Genomic DNA, 22,085 nt, shown 5'->3' on the forward strand with positions numbered 1-22,085 from the left:
GTGTTTACTTCTCATGTCGACCCCACGTTAACCTCGCAAAAGTTTCAAGACTATACGTTGAGAGAAGACGAGATTGCTCCCTGTTTTCGAACAAAGGCAGGAAATGCCGGGTCGCAAACGCCAAAAATACCCAAGCGGCTTCGTGGATATACTGAAGAACTTGTGAAACGCTTGCAAGTTCTCCATGGACGGTGTTCATATATCGAGCTCTTGAAGCACCACTGCCCATGCACTTTTGACAAGCCATCGCGAACTAAGAAGCCGAAGACCAAGAAGAGTCTCATATCCTCTCTAAAGTTTATTCCATCGCAACGCCCGATGACGGTTTCATACTATAAGTGTGCTCCATCTCAGAAGCAATCCGAGCCAGGGCTCTTGAAATCGCAAGCGCCAGCACCCCCATACCATAAATCCCTGGTAGAGCTAGCAACCCCGTTATCTCAGGTCTCATCGTTTTGTCAAGCCGTCTTGTCCAAGATTATCCCCAAAGACTTCTGGGGGGATGAGGCTGTACAAAAACACAACAAATCCACTATCATGCGAAACGTCGATAGTTTCATCAGGCTCAGGCGCTTTGAAACCATGTCGCTACATGAAATAATGCAAAATATTACGGTTAGTGACCGATAGTGCCAAAGCTTGACCATGGCTAATCATTTATCAGATCGCCAAAATCTCTTGGCTTCACCCACCAATTCTGGGTGACCACAACCCCAGCAAAACAGATACTGCAAAGCGTCTGGAGATTTTTAATGAATTTATTTATTTCGTTTTTGATTCACTATTGATCCCTCTGATCCGAAACACATTTTATGTTACCGAGTCTAACACTCATCGATACCAAGTTTTTTACTTTCGCCATGAAGTTTGGAGACATATAGCAGAGCCAGCCATGAAGGAACTTAGAGCGAACATGCTTGAGGAGGTCAAGTTGGATGACGCGCTGCAGGTATTACGTTCTCGAAAGCTGGGCTATAGCCAAGTTCGACTCCTTCCAAAAGGCAACAAACTTCGCCCCATCATGAATCTCCGGCGTAGGGCTATGGGCAGGGGACCTTCAAGCAAGCTTGGGCGTAGTATAAACACTATATTGGGTCCCGTGCATTCGTTTTTGAAGCTAGAGAAGGTATGTGAGGTATCAAACATTCGGGGGTTGAAGCTGACCCGAAACACAGAGGATTAACCCGTCCAAATTGGGTTCAACTATGTTCTCCGTCAGCGATATTTATACCCGACTGAAGCTATTCAAGCAATCTCTGGGCCCTGAATATGGTAGATTGTATTTTGTTAAGGCTGATGTCAAGGCTGCTTTTGATACCATCCCACAAGAGGCAGTTGTCAGTCTGATGAAGTCCGTGCCAACTCAGTCGAAATATACGATCATGAAACACGCAGAAGTGAAGCCTGGGGAACGAGCAGCGGTAGCTGACGACAAGTCTTCGTCCAAAGCTATTCGTCGATGGCATGCAACAGCCTTGAGCGAGAAGGAAAACCCAGATTTCATCACACGGCTCGAGCAAAACCTGGCTCTCAACAAGAAAAACACTGTCTTTGTGGGCAGCGCTTTACGCAATACTCAAAACATTGGAGAATTGATGCATCTTCTCAGGCAACATGTCGAGCATAATCTTGTCAAGATTGGAAAGAAATACTACAGACAGAAAATCGGAATTCCTCAAGGCTCTGTGCTATCTTCATTCTTATGCAATTATTTCTATGCTGACCTTGAAGTTAAACATCTGGACTTCCTTCGTTCGCCAGACTGCCTACTCTTACGCCTCATTGACGATTTTCTTCTGATCACCCAAGACCAGGAAAAGGCGATCAAATTTGTCAATGCTATGCATGTGGGGTTTCCTGAGTATGGCGTTGCGGTCAACCCGACCAAGACCATGGTCAACTTTGACATGCTGTATGATGGTGAGCTCGTGCAGAAGTCTAATCATGAGAAAGGCTTCCCCTACTGCGGAACCATTATAAATTGCAAGACACTTGATATCACCAAGGACAGAGACAGGGATGCAAATATTGGTACGCTCAAGAGTCATGCTTCTAGTGCAATCCAAAACCAGTACTTACACCTAGAAAGATGTATCTGCTTCTCTGACTGTCGACTTCGGCCGCACACCTGGTCAAAATTTCCAGCGAAAAGTTCTAAGTTAGTCCCCCGTACCGCATGAACCCAAAGAGTTGCTAACCAAGGCTCCTATGACCATAAAGACGCTTTCAAGATTCAATCTCATCTGATGTTTTATGACACGTCCCATAATGCAAACCGAACCGTTCTCAACTCGCTTCGAAACACTTTTGTTGAGACTGCGAGTAAAATGTACGCTTACCTGCGTTGCCTCGGAAAGACACAGCAACCGAGCAGTGAAATGATACTCCGTAGGTTGCTCAAACTCATCATGCGGCTCCTTTGATGTCTGATCTTTCTCAAGGAACAATCGCTAAAGTGATCGACGTTGCCTTCCTGCTCTTGACTAGCAGATCTCGGGTGATGAGATATCCCCAGTACATCTGCGACGTGCGAAAATCGCAAGTTGCTCTGTAAGTGTTTGTCACCGTGCCGTCCCTTGGCAGTATCCTAATAGTGATAGAAATGCTTGCCTTGCTTTTGAGGAGGTATTGGCAGCAAAGCAGACCAACTATCAGCCTGTTGTGAAGTGGCTTCGAAATGAAGCTGATAGGCTTGCCTCGGGCCAAAAATACGAGCTCCTGCAAGTTTCATGAGCTAGGCGAATAGTAAATTCAGTTGAGATGTTCCAAATGATCTACCTCTAATAACTTTGTCTCTTCTATGCACGAAAAATAGTCAAGGGTATACATTGTGATCGACTTGCCCCTTGATTGCCCCAAACATGGCGGCTGTCTGACAAACATATTTTCTTTACCTGGCTTCAAAGTTGTATACCACTCTTCCACCAGTATTTATCTGCATGCCAGATCGGGAACATACATCTCCTCCATCGCCACCAATGATCATCTGGGTGACCGAAACCAAGCCAGCGCAGAGGGGATATCGGCACAGGTTCCAGAAGCCAAATACCCGAAGATGAAATATCATCGGTAAAGAAAAACGCGGTCAGACAGAGCCAGCCCAGAGTGAATACCATGTTGAATGCCTGGCGGAGTCTGCGAGGGAAGTTGGGGAAATGCTTGTCCCAAGTCTGCAGCAAAATAAGCTGCAAAATAATGCCAGGAGGTTGTAGAGCAAAGAAGAGCGGACTTCTCCAGGGTTTTGTGGTTGGCATAGACGATAGACTTCCACCGGCGTGAAGTAAACCGGACTGTATGAAGGATAAACTCATGGTAAATATTTGAGCACGTAGTGTTCCCCTTTGAAGATAGCCATGGTCAACGAGGAACTTTGCGGGCGCAAGAAACTGAAGACGAAAGGTTTGATGCCAGAACGCCCCCCACCAACCAGCAAGGCCTCTATCAAGCACCTGCGAGATAGGACCGAAGACGTTGGTGTACTGCCATAACTCTCTTCGCATGGGATAAAAGTAGGAGAAAACGTAGAACTGAAAAAGGTCATGCAAGCTAAAAATGGCATCGATGGCAGCATAGATACCAACAAGACAAAGGAGCTCGCGATAGATGAAGCGCAACCAAGGAGGAAGCTGCCGGAGGAACAAAGGGAGCTCAAGTTCTTGATCAGGTCCATAGGCACAGTAGGGATCCTTGACCATCATAACAGAGCAAAGGTCCAAAAGAAAAGTGAGGAAGAGGACTCTGCGAATACGGCTCCATACGAACTCCTTCTCGGTCAAATTACGATAGTAGCCACTTTTAGACACAATGAGCATGTTGTCGAAGGATACAGGATCACCATCGCGGATATTGCTTGGGATATCTGGTCTTGGCACGGAAGAGATAGAACGATTCCAGCCTGAAGAAAAAGCTTAGCCGGGAACCTCCTCGTAAGTGTTAGATCATCGTTCCAAACCTACCGATTTCCCTAAAGTTTGTAGCAAGGTCGAGTGTCCAGTTAAGTCGTTCACCGAACGATCCGTTTTCAGGAAATTTCTGCCAGGCGTAAACCACATCTTTGGAGCTCCCATTCTTGACATGGGTTTCAGCTTCACCTGAAAGTCCAATGTCTTCGTGGTAAGGTTTTCGCTGTCGAATCACGCTTTCTTGCCTTGATCCGTTGGCAACATTGATGGGCAGCTGTTTTGACGATGCTTGCGACTTGTTGCCCTTGAGAATCTTGACAACCCTGGCATAGTTGAGTTGCGGATCGGTCCAAACCAAAAGATTCAGAGTCGTCAAGATACCCCATCCGCCCATGAGACCTGACGCATATGCTGGAGCGACGTTGTAGCTAGACATATACCGAATCATATAAGCATCGAACGCAACGACAAAAGCCACGACAAGCCATCTTGCGTGGTAAAGCCATGGCTGGTTTCGATGTGGGATTGCCAAATAGACGACAGGCAAAATGAAAGGACCGAAAAGACAGAAAGGAAGAACAAGTGGTTCTCTGATCCCTTTGGCAACTTCTGTATCGAATAGCGCCTTGTACTCAGCGCGGGCGATATTGCCAAGATTGGCCATAGGAGTGGCTGTCATTGTGCCGACAACTTCGGAGGGTTATGCAGGGGCAAATCTGCTTGTTCTCAGTTGAAGGACTTTTCGGCAAGCTTGCTTCTCGTAGGGTTGTATTGGCGTCTACCACTCTATCATGACGCAAGCTGGTGGACAATTTGCACGAGGCGGGAACAAAGTAGCAACGGGCAAGCAATGCAACAAACAATTCGTACCGAACAAGTCTCTGGATTAGAAGAAAGAAACGAAGCCTGGTTTATAATTGTACCTCCGGGGTTATCGCTTCTTCATGGTACAGAAACAGGTAACACCAAATCAAAGGGTCATGGATTGTACCCAAATATTTTGGCGTCGATGAGACAGTGGGGAAGTCTTTTTTCGGGACCAAGTAAGAGCTATTATCTCCATAGACCCATGAACGAAGCCTCAAAAACTAGGTTACCTATATTGTAATCGCCGAGGGGCGCACAAGAATACAGAAGCCTGATTTGCGTAGCCGCATCTCTTTCGGCGCGCGAAATAATTGCTTTTTGCTGAGCTGACATGTCCTTGCTGACGTTAAACAGGCTCATATTGCTACAGCCTCGAGAGTCCCATGCCAAGAACATAAGAGATAATTATGATCACTGACTCAACCAGTCGCTTCTTAGGTATTACTGGTGATTGGATTGAGAGCCATCTGGCCACTAATAAGGCCAGTGCTTCTTAGCAGGTTTAGGAACTCAGATTCCACGATAACGGGAGAGGAGTGTTTTTAGACATTGGCCAGTGTACAGAAAAGACTGTCGCAGTGGTTTTCTATCAGTAACATCATATTGGCCTGCTATAGTAGAACGTTAAACGTAATAGAATAACTGAGATAATTTTTTCTTCCTATAATATAAAGAAAAAGAGAAACAGAAGAAGGAGAAAAACCTCCAGCTATGGTAGCTCACTTATAACCACATACATTGTCGATCTCTGGAATGGGATGTTAAATTGGCAGATTGGCAAGATTGGGGTAGTTTATAGCTAATTATTACTTCCATATTAAGGGTAGGTAGTGTCACAACATTAGTCAGATTCGTAGTTAGATAAGGTAGTAAGCTAAGACTCATGCTGACTGTGACTTTTGGATATTGTTCCACATCACAATCTCTTGCTATACAATATATTGTTGCCTGCAGTGAGACTCCGCTTGGATACGGTATCGGAAATTGCCTTTGGAAAGAAGAATGGCTCCAACTGCAGCAGGCGATGGAGTTACAAAGCATAGGGCGTGTGACGAATGCCGTGAGTGTCTCATGGTATGTCCGAATTGGAGACTTATCGGTCATTAGGATCCCGAAAACTCGCATGCTCCAAAGAACCCGATGGCTGTTCTCGGTGTAAAAAGGAGGGAATAATATGTTACTATTCTCCGCAAAAGCAAATGGGCCGTCCCCGAAAGAGGCGGCATGTGGATATGGACGATAAGGCAACTCTACCAGCACCGACCATTTCCCAGCCACCAGAGGAAGCCCTTCTTTTTCTCCAGCCAGATGATAATATCTCCTATGAGCACCAGAATCAGACGCAAACCACCGGAGACTTGCTTCTTAATCTCAACTTCCTGGACGATCCAGCTAATGCAAATGCCGATACATGGGACTTGCAATTTAGTCATGACACGTTTTCTTTCAATCCGCAGATCGCGGAACCCCAAGGCTTACTCGTTGACAATGCGACATTGCCTACATTGGATCTGAGTGGTGTTGACCTTCTCGGTAGCATCAATTTTGGCGAGACAGACGCTCCGCAAGAAACAATTTCGATGGATCTCAGCAACACGCTTCAGCAGTACCTAGCAGATCAGATTGAATCCTCAAACCCAGGATTAAAACAGAACTCGGACACGCCGACACCACCTGACTCTAGCGAAACTGATGCCTCTGTTGAATCCACTGAGAGTGTGATTAGAACACCGACCCCATCTATGCGACCTGTACCTACAGTGTCTTGCGGCTGTTTGTCATCACTTTATTTAGCTCTCGAGTCTCTTGGAAATCTGCCGGCTGAGGTCATACCAGCCATGAAAGTCGCACGGAATGCATCCAGAGTTGCTCACGATGTTATCAGATGCACTGTCTGTTCTGCATCTTTGCTTGACGAACCCGCTAAGCCTCCTCCCATACAATCCTTCCAGAACCTCATGCTTCTTGGCGCTCTGGTACCATCTGCATGCAATGCCTACGCAAGGATTCTAGAAATGGTAGATGAAGAGACTGCGCTCGCCAAGCTGCAAGGACGCACCTTTTGGTTTTCATTCAAAGAAATCGGTGGTCTCTGGGGTTGCATTGGGGGTATGCCTAGGGGCTGCACGACTTATCAAAGCTACAACAACAAGAACATGCCTCCCGACATGTGGAGAATGACAATCAGGGGACTTCTGCGCCTCGACGTCTACGGGTTGGATGAGAAGGACCAGGAGATCCCAGGCGCGATGACCTATCGACAACTTGGACTCAAAGATGTCGTTGGGCAACTTGAGGAGAGAAGCAAAAAGAGACATGATGCTCTTGACGCACTTCATGCTGCTGGGCACACACATGAAGCGGCTCGTGGAGTTATTTACCCGACTAAGGCTTGTTCTCCAGCAGAGCGCAATTGTACCAAAGTCCTCGAGACAGCACGTATTGCCCTAGAAAATCTAGTTATCGCGTAGGTGGAACATTCGCAGAAAGTCCAGGAGCTTGATTAGGGGCTGAATTAGCTAAAATGAATAATAAAAAAGGGCTCGGGGCGGTGCTTGTGAAAGATTTGGAAGTTTTCGTAAGTTCAAGTGAGGGCTATTGATTCGGGGGCCCATATCTGAGTCGTCAGCGCGATCTAATACAGCATTTTCCCAACTTGCGGAAACTTAATCTTCTAAGCAGCGAAGTGCTTCGGCATGCGTTAACAATACGATCATACTCTATCAAGATCAAAGACCGTATATTATTGTGACATGCCTCGGGAGTGACACAAACGATGAACCGGGGACTGCTGAACACAAGGTGAATAGTCATCACCGACATCGTCACTGTACCTAGCAGACTCAGCCAATTGAAACTTTTACATTGAACCATTTGCGATTCTGTCATGAGACACTTTCCAACATATTCTCTATGTCCAAGTTCCGTCCAAGTTAAATGAGAAGGCTGAAGACCTTGTCAATGCTCAAGTTGCCTTCCATATGCCTAACAACCAACGCCTTACATGCATGTTTAAAATACCGGGTAGAAAAAGATGCAAGACCCCGCCTAGAAAAGCTTTCCAATTTCTTTATGCGGAAATATGAAACTCATGGTGAAAAGATGTCAGACTTGTTCTTGGGCCTCAACCATGCCCAGAATATCGAGCTCGGCACGAACAAGGCTCTCAAACTCCTGGCGATCAATGCCTGAAGCACGCGAAAGCATGAACAGGCTTCGAATACTTCGCGATACATGCTGTTTTACACCGAACTCGTTTTGTGTTTGTTTGCCGGCAGACGCCTCAAGCTTAGCAACTGTTTCCGAGCCGTTGGAACTGGCGCTCGAGGCTGGGCGAGGGTGAAGGAGAGCGGCGTGGCGTTCGGTATCATATCCGTTTTGTGTCGGGCTTGAGTCACTCTTCTCGAACTCGGCCAATGTCCATGCGCCCTGTGTCTCATTAAGCTCTGTGGCTTCGGCAGACTCTTGGGTACGTCCGAGTCCAAGTGGTGGAGCAATTTGCGCAGCAGCCTCTTCCTCATCCGGGTCATGATTATCCATAGCAGGCTGAACACTGTCATATTGAGCAAAATATGCGTCCTCTGCCGAAGATGCACGAACACCACCGATTTGAGAAGTGGATTTTAAAGGAGGGGCAGGCGATTGTTTCTGCGCTGGTGTCCGGGATGGAGTCGCGTCGTACCGTGCCCAGTAATCATCGTCGTCCTCTTCCTCTTCTTGGTGGCCACTATGAGGAACATGCAATCTATTGCCATGACCGTGGCCGTTGACGTCCTTGGTTTGGCTGGTCATCTTCTTCGCCTGTGTTTCTCTGAACTGTCTCTCGGCCTCTGCAATGCTGGACGCTCCCCCAAATTGTACGTAAGGTGAGGGTTTGTCTGCTACAGTGACCTCGCCAACTCTCCAGCCATCGCCTCCTCCCTCAGCGTCTCCAACACAGTAGATCAACTGGAAGGCCAAGCCCAGGGTGGGAAGCACAACGAGAGCCTGTAGAGTCTCTTCGTCGACCCGACGAAAACGTATCTCTGCATCATAGTCCCAGTCGACCTCGACCTCACCCGATACCGGATGTGGCTCCAGGCTACCGCCTTGCGCGATCTGAATCAGCTCGGGTATTTTTGCCTTATCGTAACACAGGAGTCGAATCCATGGCTCAGTACTTGATGCAGATAGAAGCTTTACTCGCTGGCGAAGTATAGGGGACAACAGCGGAAGAATACCGATCGCAGGTTCCGTGGAGATAGCAGATGGTGGGAGAGCAGGCAGAAACGGAGCAAGAAGCTGTGTTGTGTCTGGCGAAGGAAGCTGCGTGGTGGTCATTGTCAATGACAGATTGAGCGCCGCAAGGCTGGACGAGGTGTCGTTATTGTGGTCGCGTTTTACAGAGTACACAATGACAGATGTATGCGAAATCGACCGAGTTGAGGGTATCGTGGGAGGACTGTGTAACGGGTGTAATTTTATGTGTGACTGGAGTAGTCTCGTTGGTTGAATCGAGGGCCCAGAGGGTGGATTGTCGAGAGGGAAAGATGGAGAACAGGATTTAGCGCTATGAGACGAAGTATATTACAAGAGTCTCTGAACATCAGGTAACCTGGGAACAACTGAGATCGAAGTGGGAGGGTTGGTGAAATATAAGGTAAGAGCCGGAGGAGCATGTGTATCCGGCAAGAGTTGTCGGCGGTGCGGCACGAGGTATCAAAGAGGCAAGTGACGTGCCATACCCATGCGTGCTTCTGTCCGAGAGAGGTCTCGGATGTCTCCAAGCATGGTTCTGGGGTTCCAGTCTCAAATGGCCTTAGCCAATGACGGCATCGGAGCAGCAGCTTGAGGAGCAGCCTCTCGGCCGGAGCAATGGAGGCTACCTACCTAGGTACATTACCTAGATGCCTGGAGTTCCTCCAGAGGCTTTTTTTTCTTCTTCTTTTTATCCCTTGAGAGCAAGAAAAATCAGACTTCGAAGTAGGGTGTCAGAATGAACTTAGTAAAAGGCATCCTAAAATTATGCTAATATACCTGAGTCCTTTTGTCAATTAGGAGCGAAGTCCCGAGTTTTCTTTCTATCCTTAGGGGCCCGCATAGTAGTAGTTCATCATGGTGTGGAGACGGGAACCCCACGTTTTACTCCAAGCTTCCTAGAATTAACGTTGTTGCAGTCATGATTGATATTGAGACTGGTCCTTGCAGCTCGTCTATGAACAATTTTGCGATTTCTTCCATGCTCATAGCTCATCAAGTTAGTGCTTTATGCGCTTTATGCGCTTTACATTGCCTGGAATCCTATACATATGCCAGTATCAACACATGCAACGTCAGGGTGACATTGTCAAGCTTCTGCTTGGTTAGTTCCAGCGGCCTAAGTCGTGGAACCTGGCCCAGACCCTAGAGGCTATCGTTTATTGTTCCGTGCGGATCTCCATCGGCTCGGTTGATGAATTCCTCGTCCATCGGTGCAAGAGACCCCGAGGCTGGTTAGCACTATTGTAGATCGTTTATTCACTCAATGTCAGATTTACTTTCTGCAAGAGAAATATTTCGTATCTCCTTCAGCAGTATCAGGAGCCATTGATCCAATGATGGCATCCCGCGCAAAACGATGGAGCCGCCTCTACCGTTAACAACCGTCGCAAACCGCAATCGACATTAGGAAATCATGCCGTCGCACAAAAAATTCCATCATGAGCTTGAAGGTAATCAAGGGTAAATTTTAGCCAATCTGAACACGGATTTTATTTCCCGTGATACCTAGAATAACAACTTGACGAATACGCTCCTCGAAGAAAGCTCTAGAGCATTTTCGACCCAAACAAGTTCCATTAGAATCTTCCAATGGCAATTGGCGACAATTTGCAAAAGCATAGCCCATATCATCTACTAATCCTGTCACGGGCATCTATCTCCGCCAACGTTGCATTATTTTACTTATCAGCAACTTGGCTCATCAACGTTGAGCGACTTCGTATTGCGCTCAGCCGACACATCATCAACTCCGTCGATTTCTGCATTCTCGAACTGCAACCTCTCGTAGGCTGTAGCAGAGACCGTTCGACATAGAAAGCATCTCTTCTGCCTGTGGTCCTTCCGGGCTGTAGTTGAATGCATGTCGCACAAAGAAGGGCACCTTAAGGATGAGGTAGGGTGTTGGTTCTGGATTGCTTCGGGCTGCTGGCTGACATTGGGAACAAGGGCTCGAGGGTCCAAGTCGTAGCTGCGGGAGCAATAGCAGGTTTGGTTTCTAGGTAGGCTTCTTTTATCTCCAGCCCTCTTTGAACAATGGTAGTCAGTACTGATACTAACTAATCTCTAGATTCGTCGTTGCCCCCCTCGATGTCGTCAAGATCCGTCTCCAACTCCAGCCTCATTCTCTGTCCGATCCTGTAGCAGCTCTGCGCAACGCACCAGCTTATCGCGGAGCATTCGCAACCCTGAAACACATCCTCAAGCATGAAGGTTTGACAGGCCTGTGGAAGGGCAATGTTCCTGCAGAGCTTATGTATGTATGCTATGGTGCCGTACAATTCACAACATACCGCTCGGCGACCCTTTTCCTTCGAACGGCATTTCCCTTAAGGTTGCCCGATGCTGCCGAAAGTTTTATTGCTGGTGCTGCCTCTGGTGCTGCTGCCACCACCGTCACATATCCTCTCGATTTGTTAAGAACACGATTCGCAGCTCAGGGTCGACACCGTGTTTACCAATCACTGCGCAGTGCCGTCTGGGATATCAAACGCGATGAGGGTTGGCGAGGCTTTTTTAGAGGTATTGGGCCTGGACTCGGCCAAATCATACCCTTCATGGGCATCTTTTTCGTCACTTATGAATCCCTTAGAACGTCTCTAGAGGGATTACACATGCCATGGGGCAGCGGAGACGCTACTGCTGGCATGTGTGCCAGCATTTTTTCCAAAACAGCCGTATTCCCTCTAGATCTTGTACGAAAGCGTATTCAGGTGCAGGGACCAGCGCGACAGCAATACATCTACCAAAACATTCCTGAGTACTCCACGGCACGGGGTGCGCTTTTAACGATACTACGCACAGAAGGCCTCCGCGGTTTGTACAAGGGCTTGACTATCAGTCTCCTCAAATCAGCCCCTGCGAGCGCTGTCACTCTCTGGACATATGAACAGAGCTTGAATTTGATGCTTGATTGGGATTCGGGCAGTAAGGAGACCACCCCCAATGAATTATAGACTATAACAAGACTTGATAGATTTATCATGACGCAGTATGTCGTCCAACCATCTAATCCTGTTCGCGCGGTTTTTATTCTACTCTAGCACCTTGACTCTTCCCTGGAAACTACTTCGCAAGCGCAAGAGCAGCATTTTTTGCATCTGCTCGCTCAATGCACTCTTCGATAACCTGCCAGAATTTGGCAGTGTCGACTCCCCGAGGAATTTTAACACCTTGTTGACCTGGTGGAAGCAACTTGGCCAATGTGCGACCGGTCTGCTTACCCTCCTTAGCCTCTTCAAACGTGCCCTCAGTTATGACTGTGACTTCGAAGCGTTCATTATGTTCAGGGGGCTGGCTGTGCTTGGCGTCCCACTCGAGGAAGGGAATCTCATTTTCGGTGCCGACAAGTACAGCAGCAACAGCAATAGGATCATGCAGAGGGGGTCCAGCGGTAATACCGAAGGTATCACTGAATTGTTAGTCGAAGGGGCGCATGTCATTGGTTTGTGTTGACTTACGCATATGTTTGAGCAAAGAAGTAAAGGAGCTCAACAAGCATGGTACGGAGAGTGGTCTTCCCGGGACCTGTCCGCTCAGCATCAGGGCCATACAGCAGCATCTCTCTCACCTCCGACGTCGCCAACACCTGATGGCTGAGATCCAGGGGCACAATCGTAGTTTTAGCAGCGATCTCTTTGGTATGGAACACCGTAGCAGCAGCTTCTGGGTCAACGAGGATGTTGAACTCAGCCCAAGGCGTGTAGTTTCCGATTCTAGGGCGACCATCAACTTCGCCGAGCGGTGCATCTGAGAAATTGTCGCCAATAGAGCCTCCCATAAGACTGATACCCTTAATGTGACTGGTAAGCTCTGGATACGCACGGAGCAGAGCCCCAACGTTCGTCAGCGCACCAGTTGCAACAATCCACGCTGTACCAGGGGGTTGAGCACGCAGGGCCTCTGCCATTGCCTCAACAGCCGGGATAGGAGATGGGGTCACAAGTGGCTCAGGAAGAAGGTCGGTGCCATCTAAGCCAGAAACACCGTGGATATCCGTTGGTGCATGAAGGGCAGGACGTTCAAGAGCCTTACCCAGGCCGATATAGAGAGGAATATCATGCATACCAATGGCGGTGAGAATAGAGGCAGCATTATGCGTTGTGTTTCTGATCACACGTTAACAAGCTGTTCTCAAGAACATTGCCGTAAAGTCAAGATTGGTTTAGATAACTTACTCAAGAGATGCATTCCCAAAGACCGTTGAGACGCCGAGCAATCTGATCTGAGGATGATAGGCTGCCAGAAGAATGGCGAAAGCGTCCTATCAAGAAACTTAGTAACCGCTGAGCGCTATTACGAGACATAAAGAGGAAAGGGGAAAAAAATAATAATAAGCATAAACATCACTGAGTCCCGCAACAGAACTAAGAACTTGTATGAGATCAAGGCTACAAGCACCGTTTTTAATACGTACATCATGACCTGGATCACAATCCAGCCAAACAGGAACCTGAGCTTCAGACATAATGGAGTAGAAAGACAAAATCAAGTTGTAAAGAAAAACCCAGGTTTCAGCCTCAATGCAAGAAAGGATGAAGTGACAGAATATGGGTGGGATGGGGATAATGTTCAGTTGACCAACTGAGGGAAATACGATTCTGTAGGTAAGTTGTTGAAGTTGTGACGTTTCCACAAACCGAGAGACCTATTACCAAGGTGGACGCTGAAACAGTTTGGCTTACCTACCTACCTAGGTGCGGTATGTCGTAGTGGGGTGTTTTCCCCTCACTTTGTTGGTTTAGATTGTCACCTAGGAAGCCTGACTTATTAACTAACAACTTGGCGTGAGCTAACAATGTCAAACAGCTTCCTCTTAAAGCAGGTGGTTATGACCCAGGAGACGATTGATAGGCCTTTTGCTTCCACGGTAAATGCGAATTGAAAAAGTTGAATGAGCATTACGTTAAAGTATGCAATCCTAAATACAGCACCTGGAGGGGGGTTATCGAGCCTCGGCTTCATCGACCAAGATATGTTTCATGATAGCTATACTAAACGGAGAACCTCATGCTGTTCATCATGACTTTTTGCGCGCTTCCATAACCCGCAGTACATCTGCAGCATTATTAGCGTCACCCTTTCTCTTCTTCGGGCCTCGCTTTCGTTTTGATTGCCCTCCTTTTGATTGCCCCTCGCCATCGTCATCTTTATCTCCCCAGGTTGAAAGCTTGACCTTGCGGTCGTCAAAGTCTTCTTCGTCGGCAAACCGACTAGTACCGAAGCCCATATCGAGATCTTCATCGTCGCGATCCGCCATTTGTAGAAGCCTCCTTCTTTTCTCCTCCATTGCCTCCTTCTTCATTCCTTCAGTTTGGCCGTCGTCATCTTCGTCATCTTCTTCAGCAGGATCCCTGGCCTTCTTGATAGGATTGAGAGCCGCTGCCCGCTTGATCGCTGCCATGATGGCGGGATCTGACATAGATGGCGCTTTGCTCTGCTCCTCTGACACTAGACCCGTCTTTGCTCCCTGGAAGTAATTTCGAGGTGCTAGTGGCTTTGGTGGCGGTTGCATCGATGGGTTAGCAATATTCCCTTCATCCATTATTCCTTGTTCTATCTTCTTCGAATCTTCGTTCGCGTCAGAGTCTGAACCTGAATCGTCTATCCCGGCCAGTGGATCGTAATCATCACCCACGCCGTCAAAGATGTCGATGTCTTCGTCCTCCTCGGGCTCCCCCTTTCTCCTATATTGTTCTGGAACCTCCATGCCAAGCGGCTTTGCATTTTTGTCTGGCATGAGAAGTCCGATCCGATCACCTTCATCAATTTTCTTAGCGCCAGGCTGAACTTTCCGAATCTTCCTCTTTTCATGTCCATCTTCATCCACAATGATTAAAACCTCTCGTCCTTTGCTGTCTCTCTCTATTCGCGATCCTGCCTTCTGTTTGGCACCGACCTTCTTGAAACGGTCGCCAAGCACATTCCCTTGCTGTGCTTTGGCAGCTTTTCTTGATGCCTTTAATTCTGCAAGAATTTGATCGCGTGTTCGTTTCTTCCCGGGTGCCAGTGACACTGTAGATAATTGGCCTTTCTTTTTTGTCTCGGGTTTCTCTTTAGGCACTACCTGAACTTCCTGCTCCTCTTCCAGCTGTTCAAATTCGTCGTCGACGTCAACCTCGGCGGTGGGCTCATCTGTGGGTTGTGGCTCGGCTCCGACTTTTTTCTCTCCATATATATCTTCTCCGCGGCGGATGCGTTGGAGGAGCTTAAAGTCGAGCCCTTTAACTAGATGCGTGCTACTTAAATCGCCTCCTGCAATCTCGAATCGACGGTTCTCAAATGTCTCCCTGTCGATCTCCTCGTTCTTGAGCTGTTCTTCAAGGTCCTTTAGGTGTTGTTCCCGGTCATCCTTTATTTCCTCGTCACGTTCTTTTGATCGGTCGACGTAGCCTGAGGCGAGTTTGACGCCTTTTGGATCGTAAGATTTGAACTTCTTTTGAGGTCGAACCGCGTTGTTTCGCTCCGCCAGTTGTCGCGCAAAGTCCGCTTGAGCACCCCCTAGAGCGCGTCTGTATTGATTCATTAGATATGCCGTTCTTGGGAGTGCAGAAGTACTTACGGTGTCATTGGGATGCTCGATCGTTGCCTCGAACCGAGCGCATTCCTAGTGCCTGTGGATGATGAGCCTGCAGGTGCACCATGCTGACTATCGGAGTTCTTTTTTACATTCGCAGCCAACAGTTTGCGGAACTGTTCGTTATTCATCGCAGCAGCAAACACCCACAGAAGGACGCAATTGGTAAATGGTTTTGATCCGAGGATGTAGATGGAACTCCAGGACCTGGCTCGATGTGGCTAGTGTATGTGGCTGTGCAAGCATCATCACGGGTTATCGTGTTTATTCGCGTTTCGGCGTTCCACTTTACGCGCTTTCGACATCATTCAGGTTTCTTCATTCGTGACAACTTACTTCATCGCCACATCGCTAGTGTTGAAGCATTAGCGCTTCCAACAGTTGTGTTGAACCCTTCTCTGCATAACTTGTCTCTCGTCATCAAATTTAAGTCCGAGGCTGAGTTGTGATGATCGAATTCTGTTAACTGGCGCATCACCATCGCCACTACCATTATCGTTAAGATTATTACATCGACAAGTTGATCGGGAAGACAACCAGAATGGGGAGTGTTCTTGAGAAAAACTCCTCGCAAGTTAGAAAGCGTATCGAAACGCACAAATTCGAAGATGAAAGAGGAGAAGAATACGAGGGCAGTGAATTCAATGGGTTCAACGACTATTTCAGGCGCAAGAAGATCAAGCTTCAAAACCTCGATGCTGAAATACGTGCCAGCTCAGACAAACCTCAAATATTCAAAGGAATTGTTGTTCACGTTACTGGATATACCCAACCACCATTGCATGTGTATGCTTGTTTTCTTATCCTGGATAGGTTTCTCTTGCTGATAAAATTTAGTCTTCATCGTGAGATTGTGCAGCATGGTGGTGGGTTTCTGCAATACCTGGATTCGAAAACAATGGCGACTCATATCGTTGCCTCGACGCTCCCGCCCAAGAAATCTGTCGAGTTCAGCCGGTACCGGATCGTTAAACCGGCATGGATCATAGAATCTATCAAGGCTGGGCAAATTCTCCCGTGGTCTGACTATCGGGTTCTGGATGAAGGACCAAGGCAAAAAGTTCTCAAGTTCGACGTTAGTAGCGGCTTGTCACCGTCAACCCCTCGTACGAAACAAGGCTACCGTGAACAAACAGAGAACAGTTTCTACGCGAACCAATTCAAAGCATCTTCTTTCCCTAGCCAGTCTCTAAGTCAAGCTGCTGAGAAAGCTCGGACCCCTGTTCGTCCTCCGAATGGTGTAGACACGACACTTCTAAGGGCAGATGTCAATAATTCCTACGTTAAGAAGCCAGTAGCTCCCCCAGATGTGTCTCCTAACGGTCAGCCAGATGTGGCTTCACTAGATTTAGAGACAACTGATGGCGAAATGTTGGGATCGGAAACAGGAATTCTTCCTGTGTCTGTAGCACCATCCATACATACACACCCGGACACCTCGAAGCCATTGACATCCGAGGAGCATAATGCAATGTTATTGTCTGACCCCAGGTTAAGGAAGTCCTCAACGGCAAATCCGGATTTCCTTAGACAGTACTACTCCGAAAGTCGACTACATCATCTCTCAACATGGAAAGCCGAGCTGAAATCGAAGATGCAACGGCTTGCTGCAGAAAAGGGTCAATCTTGTCTGCACGCCAAGAACCGACTTTCCCGGAGACGATACGTCATGCATGTTGACTTTGACAGCTTTTTCTGTGCAGTTTCATTAAAGAAGAGTCCCGAGTATATCGATAAACCAGCTGTCGTCGCCCACAGCACAGGTTCCGGGTCGGAAATTGCAAGCTGCAACTATCCTGCGCGAGAATTTGGCGTTAAGAATGGGATGTGGATGAAATCGGCACTTGAAGTGTGCCCCGAACTAAAGGTGCTCCCCTATGATTTTCCTGCATACGAAGAGGCGAGCCGTCTATTTTATGAGTCAATCTTAGAAATTGGCGGCTTGGTGCAGAGTGTGAGTATTGATGAGGCTCTCGTGGACATAACGTCAATCGTTTTGACAAATCTCAACTCTGAGGGCACGGGCTCTGATACCGAAAACACGGCTCGGGAGCATGCCATGGCAGACAAACTTGCAAAGAATCTTCGCGACAAGGTCAACTCTCTGACGGGTTGCCACGTTTCGGTCGGCATTGGAGCAAACATATTGCAAGCCAAAGTGGCACTTCGGAAAGCCAAACCTGCAGGTCAATATCAACTGAAATCTGAAAATGTCTTGCACATAATGGGGGATCTCAAAGTGGACCAGCTTCCTGGGGTTGCACGGAGTATTGGTGGGAAGCTTGAGGACATCGGTGTTACTCACGTTAAAGACCTGCGAGAGATTTCGAAAGAGCGCCTCACATCAATTCTTGGACCCAAAACAGGCGAGAAACTCTGGGAATATGCCCGCGGTATTGATCGTTCAGAAGTTGGAGAACAACCACCTCGAAAATCCGTCTCAGCAGAAGTTAACTGGGGCATCCGATTTATCTGCCAGCTGGAAGCAGAAGAATTCGTCTTTAATTTGTGCAAGGAACTTGAGAAGAGACTCTCGAGTGAAAACGTTAAAGGACGTCAGTTCACGATGAAGATCATGAGGAGAGCGATAGACGCTCCTCTGGACCCTCCGAAATCGTTAGGACACGGTAAATGTGACACGTTCAACAAGAGCATTACTTTCGGAGTAGCCACCAATGATGGCCAAGCAATCGGCAAGGAGGCCGTCAACATACTACGGTCTTGGAAATTCAGCCCTGGTGATTTGCGTGGAATCGGAGTACAAATGACGAAGCTGGAACCTGTCAAATTCAACTTTGCGGCCCCTGGTGGTAGCCAGAAAAAGTTGGCTTTCGGGACGTTTACAAAACCGTCACCAGCCCGGGAAGCTTCCTCAGCGGAGCAAATTGATGAAATCGAGAGCCCTGGAAAACAGAGGCAGACACCGAGCCGTGATATTTGTCAGGATCCTATCGCTGATGATCCATTGACACCTCGAAAGCAAAAGGTCCATCCTGCTATGGCCTTGACCAAGGCCAGCGACGATGATGTGAAAGCAAAGACGCCCCTGAATGTTTCTGGAACCCAGTTTATTATTCCTAGTAACACGGACGTCACCATCCTTGCAGAGCTCCCCAACAGCATTCACCATAAACTGATGGCCCAGGGGTCACGAATATCAGGTATCCGCATCAAGTCTCCTATAACCGAATCAAGATCCCAGGACTGCATGCCATCTGACGCATGCCCAACTCAAGTTGATCCGGAAGTTTTTAATGCGTTACCGGATCAAGTGAAGACCGAGATCCTGGCCACGTACGGACGAAAAACCAGGCAAACGACACCTTTAAAGTCTCCACATAAGGATAGTGCAACGGAATTGAGGAAACACTCTACTCCATCGAAACGCGGTCGGCCACCGGGGTTATTTGGCAAAGCTCAGCGGCAACAGGATGCCCAAGCTGGTCCTTTACACTGCCTTTCGCTGAATCAAGTTGGCGACGCTTTCGAGGATGAAGATATTGAAGAGCTGGATCCAGAATTTCTCGCCGAGCTACCTGAAGAAGTGCGAAAAGAGGTCGTTGAGGAACATAGAAAGCGTCAGAGAGCCAGAGAGACAAGTCTGGAGATACCTTTGCGTAGGAGCAGCACGCCCGATCCTGAAGGACTATTGCCAGGTGGCCAGTATAGAATCCAATTTCCTGTATTGCCACGCAAGATCTCATTTTCTACCTCAGGAGTTACCTCAACACTGGAGATTAAAGATATGATAGATGCTTGGCATTCAGACACAAGAAGGTTGGGCCCGCATCGCCGGGACTTAGCGGTTCTGGAAGATTTCCTAGTAAAGGTCATCCAGGAAGAACGCGATTTGGAAAAAGCGACCAAGTTGGTCAAGTGGTTGGATGTGATAGTTGAGCAGGATGGTAGAAGGGGGCGAGGACAGGAGGTTTGGAGACGATCGGTTGAAGCTATCAAAGTGATTGTGCAAGATGCTGTAAAGCAACTAGCCATGGCTCCATTGAAGCTCTGAAAAACGCTGATTGCATACAGGAAACTATGACACCATAGATCACAATCATATCCCCCCTTTTCATGATATTCCATATTTTTCCCTTGGATTCTACCCAGTGCCAACATGTTTATATGTCAGACCGATAGGAGAAACGTTCCAAATATTAGACTCGACACAAACAAACCCCTAGGTATTTGGTTGATGGCAACTCCATCTGGCGTATCCCCTCCCTTTGCAAGTTCGTACACGCTCAACTTCAACGTCCCGCCACAAACTTGAGACGAATTGCCTTCACATGAGTTCTCGCATTCTCCGTCGTCGAGTCTGACTGAAAGGCTCGACAAATACAGCGCACACCAGCATTCCCTATCGGTGAAATCCATTAGAAAGTTTTTAGAGATCAGGACGCTCAAAACATACCTTGACCATTCGAGTCCAGCGTACTGATATTGCGTACCATTCGAGGCACAGAACTCGAGACAAATGGGCACTGTCATCTTGCCTGCCATTACAAGGTGGGAGCCGCCGATCAGAGCCCGCTCCTGTGCCGAATCCTGTATCTGCATGGTTTCATTGTAACAGCCATGGTATTTGTACCGTCCAGACTCTTTATATATGCCTGGTACTGTTCCATTAGACACAATCATTTCTTGTGACTTGCAGAATGTGACCGTCGTCAGAAGCATCGCAGCTGTTCTGGAGGCATTGACCATATCTGACAATCAAGTGGTGCTTAATGGATCTCGGGTCCCGGTTGAGCTAAGACGTCAACGAAGGGAAAGCGACACGGCAAAACAGACTTCAAATTATAAAGGAAGACACCAAAGTCACTTCGTTCAAATACCACTTTCTGTTTATGAGGAACGGTGGGGGAGCTTTTCCGTGGTAATGCAACCACTGGAATGCACAGAGACATTGATGGATTCCCCAACCCTGCCATAAGCATGGTTTAACCCGGAGAGTACCGGAAACTCGATCTATCGAGTCTCTTAAAGTATGGCTAGTCAAGTGATCTCGGTGACCATCCGCTCATACCATGGTTGCGTTCAGAGATGATGACAGGACCTTGCATAGCTATGAGAAAAGTAGCTCAATCTATAATTGCCAAACCTATGTTGTGGGACTCTTTCGGATACGGAGCCAAATAATATATGTAGCACCCAACACTGCCTAGTTCTTGGGGCTACAGTGACCTTGATTAAGGCACGGGTGATGGGCGACCTCAGGACTGTTCCTTGGGTCAGCTCTGCCAGCAAAGAAGCCACTCTGAGAGTGAAAGTACGAAACTTTAAGAATAAAATATTGACTGTAACATCTTCTAGCTTCAATTTGCCTAATTTATCCAGCATAAAAGCTAACCTGCTGATACTGGTACCTCTTTGTTGTTGGGGCACCCTCTTTCATGCAGAATAAGAGATGAGCTTCGAGTATTGTATTTACATGGATAAGCTATGCGACTATTAAGAAACAGTTTGATCATAAAACTATTCAACTTGACAGGAAGTCTGTATATCGGATATGGTAAAAATATCTGTTAGGCCTCGTTTTACCTACCTAACTCATCAACAGCATCGATATATCCGGGCATTATGGGGGAGTCCTTAGGCAGCCTCTAGATTTCTTTGAATTATTAATCTTATACTGTTTGATCTACATAGAGAGCATCAGCAGAAGTATTAAAAAATGCACAAAAGACCTCTGTTCTCTATCGGAGTTTTCATCAGAATGCGGGGACAGCAGCATATTGAATCTGGGGTAGTTTTCGTTCATCGGAATTGGTATGTGGAGGAAATGTCGAACCGAAGCCTGGGATACAAAGATCGTTCGACCCTCAATGATCACGATATCGAGACTAAGATCTCTCCTAACACTAACGGACTTCTCCTCCGGGCCATTCTCGCCGCCGAGGACTGGGGCAGGGCCGCCGAGCTGATATACAACGTCTGGGGTGCAATGCTGAAAGACCCCGAGACAAGGAGCGGCGCAAGTTGGGAGTATCTTCCGGCTATCGGTCAGCCAGGCCTGGGTGCTTTCACAAGCCTGGGTCACCCGTGGGGAGGCGCCGCAAACTACATCCTCACTGAATGGGCCGTTGGTTTGCGAAGTGCTGATGGTGTTCAGGGCTTCGGGTACAAGAACTGGTGGTGAACCTGAGCTTGGAGCTCACATGGGTCTTTCTCATGCGAGAGCAAAGGTTCCTCTATATCCATCAGGACAAATCGAAGTTAAGCGAACCATCAATTCAAGAAAAATGACCTTTCAGATAAAGGCACCCCCTGAAACAAAGGGTGTTTTCTGGATTAGCAAGACGAAGAAAACGTTGGGAAACGATTCAAGCTATCAATTCACTATTCAATTATAGGCATTTGAATGTGGCATTGATAGGGATATTAGCCTCTAAAGATCTTAAGTCTTCTAGGTATTCTAATATTTATCTATTCTAGGAATTTATTAATATATTAATAAAATAACTCTCTCTCTTATAAGTCTTAAGATTTAGTAACTAAGA

General features: G+C 47.5%; 9 protein-coding genes across 9 annotated transcripts; 5 read left to right on the forward strand and 4 right to left on the reverse strand.

Annotated features, from left to right (window-relative positions):
• Positions 1–1,205: 1,205 nt before the first annotated feature.
• J7337_000843 (uncharacterized protein) lies at positions 1,206–2,423 on the forward strand (the record flags this gene model as incomplete). Its single annotated transcript, XM_044818590.1, has 2 exons — positions 1,206–2,031; positions 2,221–2,423. 2 exons carry the CDS (start codon positions 1,206–1,208, stop codon positions 2,421–2,423), a joined length of 1,029 nt encoding a protein of 342 aa, XP_044686292.1.
• A 477-nt stretch (positions 2,424–2,900) lies between these two features.
• Positions 2,901–4,581, reverse strand: J7337_000844 (uncharacterized protein; the record flags this gene model as incomplete). Its single annotated transcript, XM_044818591.1, has 2 exons — positions 2,901–3,895; positions 3,957–4,581. The coding sequence occupies 2 exons, from the start codon at positions 4,579–4,581 to the stop codon at positions 2,901–2,903; spliced, it is 1,620 nt and encodes a 539-aa protein (XP_044686293.1).
• Positions 4,582–5,968: 1,387 nt separating this feature from the next.
• J7337_000845 (uncharacterized protein) lies at positions 5,969–7,240 on the forward strand (the record flags this gene model as incomplete). Its single annotated transcript, XM_044818592.1, has 1 exon — positions 5,969–7,240. One exon carries the CDS (start codon positions 5,969–5,971, stop codon positions 7,238–7,240), a length of 1,272 nt encoding a protein of 423 aa, XP_044686294.1.
• A 634-nt stretch (positions 7,241–7,874) lies between these two features.
• Positions 7,875–9,089, reverse strand: J7337_000846 (uncharacterized protein; the record flags this gene model as incomplete). The annotated part of the gene is made up of 1 exon (XM_044818593.1): positions 7,875–9,089. The coding sequence occupies one exon, from the start codon at positions 9,087–9,089 to the stop codon at positions 7,875–7,877; it is 1,215 nt and encodes a 404-aa protein (XP_044686295.1).
• A 1,808-nt stretch (positions 9,090–10,897) lies between these two features.
• On the forward strand, positions 10,898–11,962 carry TPC1 (mitochondrial thiamine pyrophosphate transporter; the record flags this gene model as incomplete). The annotated part of the gene is made up of 2 exons (XM_044818594.1): positions 10,898–10,902; positions 11,077–11,962. The coding sequence occupies 2 exons, from the start codon at positions 10,898–10,900 to the stop codon at positions 11,960–11,962; spliced, it is 891 nt and encodes a 296-aa protein (XP_044686296.1).
• Positions 11,963–12,071: 109 nt separating this feature from the next.
• On the reverse strand, positions 12,072–13,473 carry J7337_000848 (uncharacterized protein; the record flags this gene model as incomplete). Its single annotated transcript, XM_044818595.1, has 4 exons — positions 12,072–12,417; positions 12,467–13,114; positions 13,184–13,269; positions 13,423–13,473. The coding sequence occupies 4 exons, from the start codon at positions 13,471–13,473 to the stop codon at positions 12,072–12,074; spliced, it is 1,131 nt and encodes a 376-aa protein (XP_044686297.1).
• A 552-nt stretch (positions 13,474–14,025) lies between these two features.
• J7337_000849 (uncharacterized protein) lies at positions 14,026–15,713 on the reverse strand (the record flags this gene model as incomplete). The annotated part of the gene is made up of 2 exons (XM_044818596.1): positions 14,026–15,517; positions 15,568–15,713. The coding sequence occupies 2 exons, from the start codon at positions 15,711–15,713 to the stop codon at positions 14,026–14,028; spliced, it is 1,638 nt and encodes a 545-aa protein (XP_044686298.1).
• Positions 15,714–16,123: 410 nt separating this feature from the next.
• Positions 16,124–19,594, forward strand: J7337_000850 (uncharacterized protein; the record flags this gene model as incomplete). The annotated part of the gene is made up of 2 exons (XM_044818597.1): positions 16,124–16,368; positions 16,420–19,594. 2 exons carry the CDS (start codon positions 16,124–16,126, stop codon positions 19,592–19,594), a joined length of 3,420 nt encoding a protein of 1,139 aa, XP_044686299.1.
• A 1,665-nt stretch (positions 19,595–21,259) lies between these two features.
• Positions 21,260–21,724, forward strand: J7337_000851 (uncharacterized protein; the record flags this gene model as incomplete). The annotated part of the gene is made up of 1 exon (XM_044818598.1): positions 21,260–21,724. One exon carries the CDS (start codon positions 21,260–21,262, stop codon positions 21,722–21,724), a length of 465 nt encoding a protein of 154 aa, XP_044686300.1.
• Positions 21,725–22,085: the final 361 nt, after the last annotated feature.

The sequence above is a fragment of the Fusarium musae genome, chromosome 1 (assembly GCF_019915245.1).
Source record: "Fusarium musae strain F31 chromosome 1, whole genome shotgun sequence".
Taxonomy (NCBI): Eukaryota; Fungi; Ascomycota; class Sordariomycetes; order Hypocreales; family Nectriaceae; genus Fusarium; species Fusarium musae.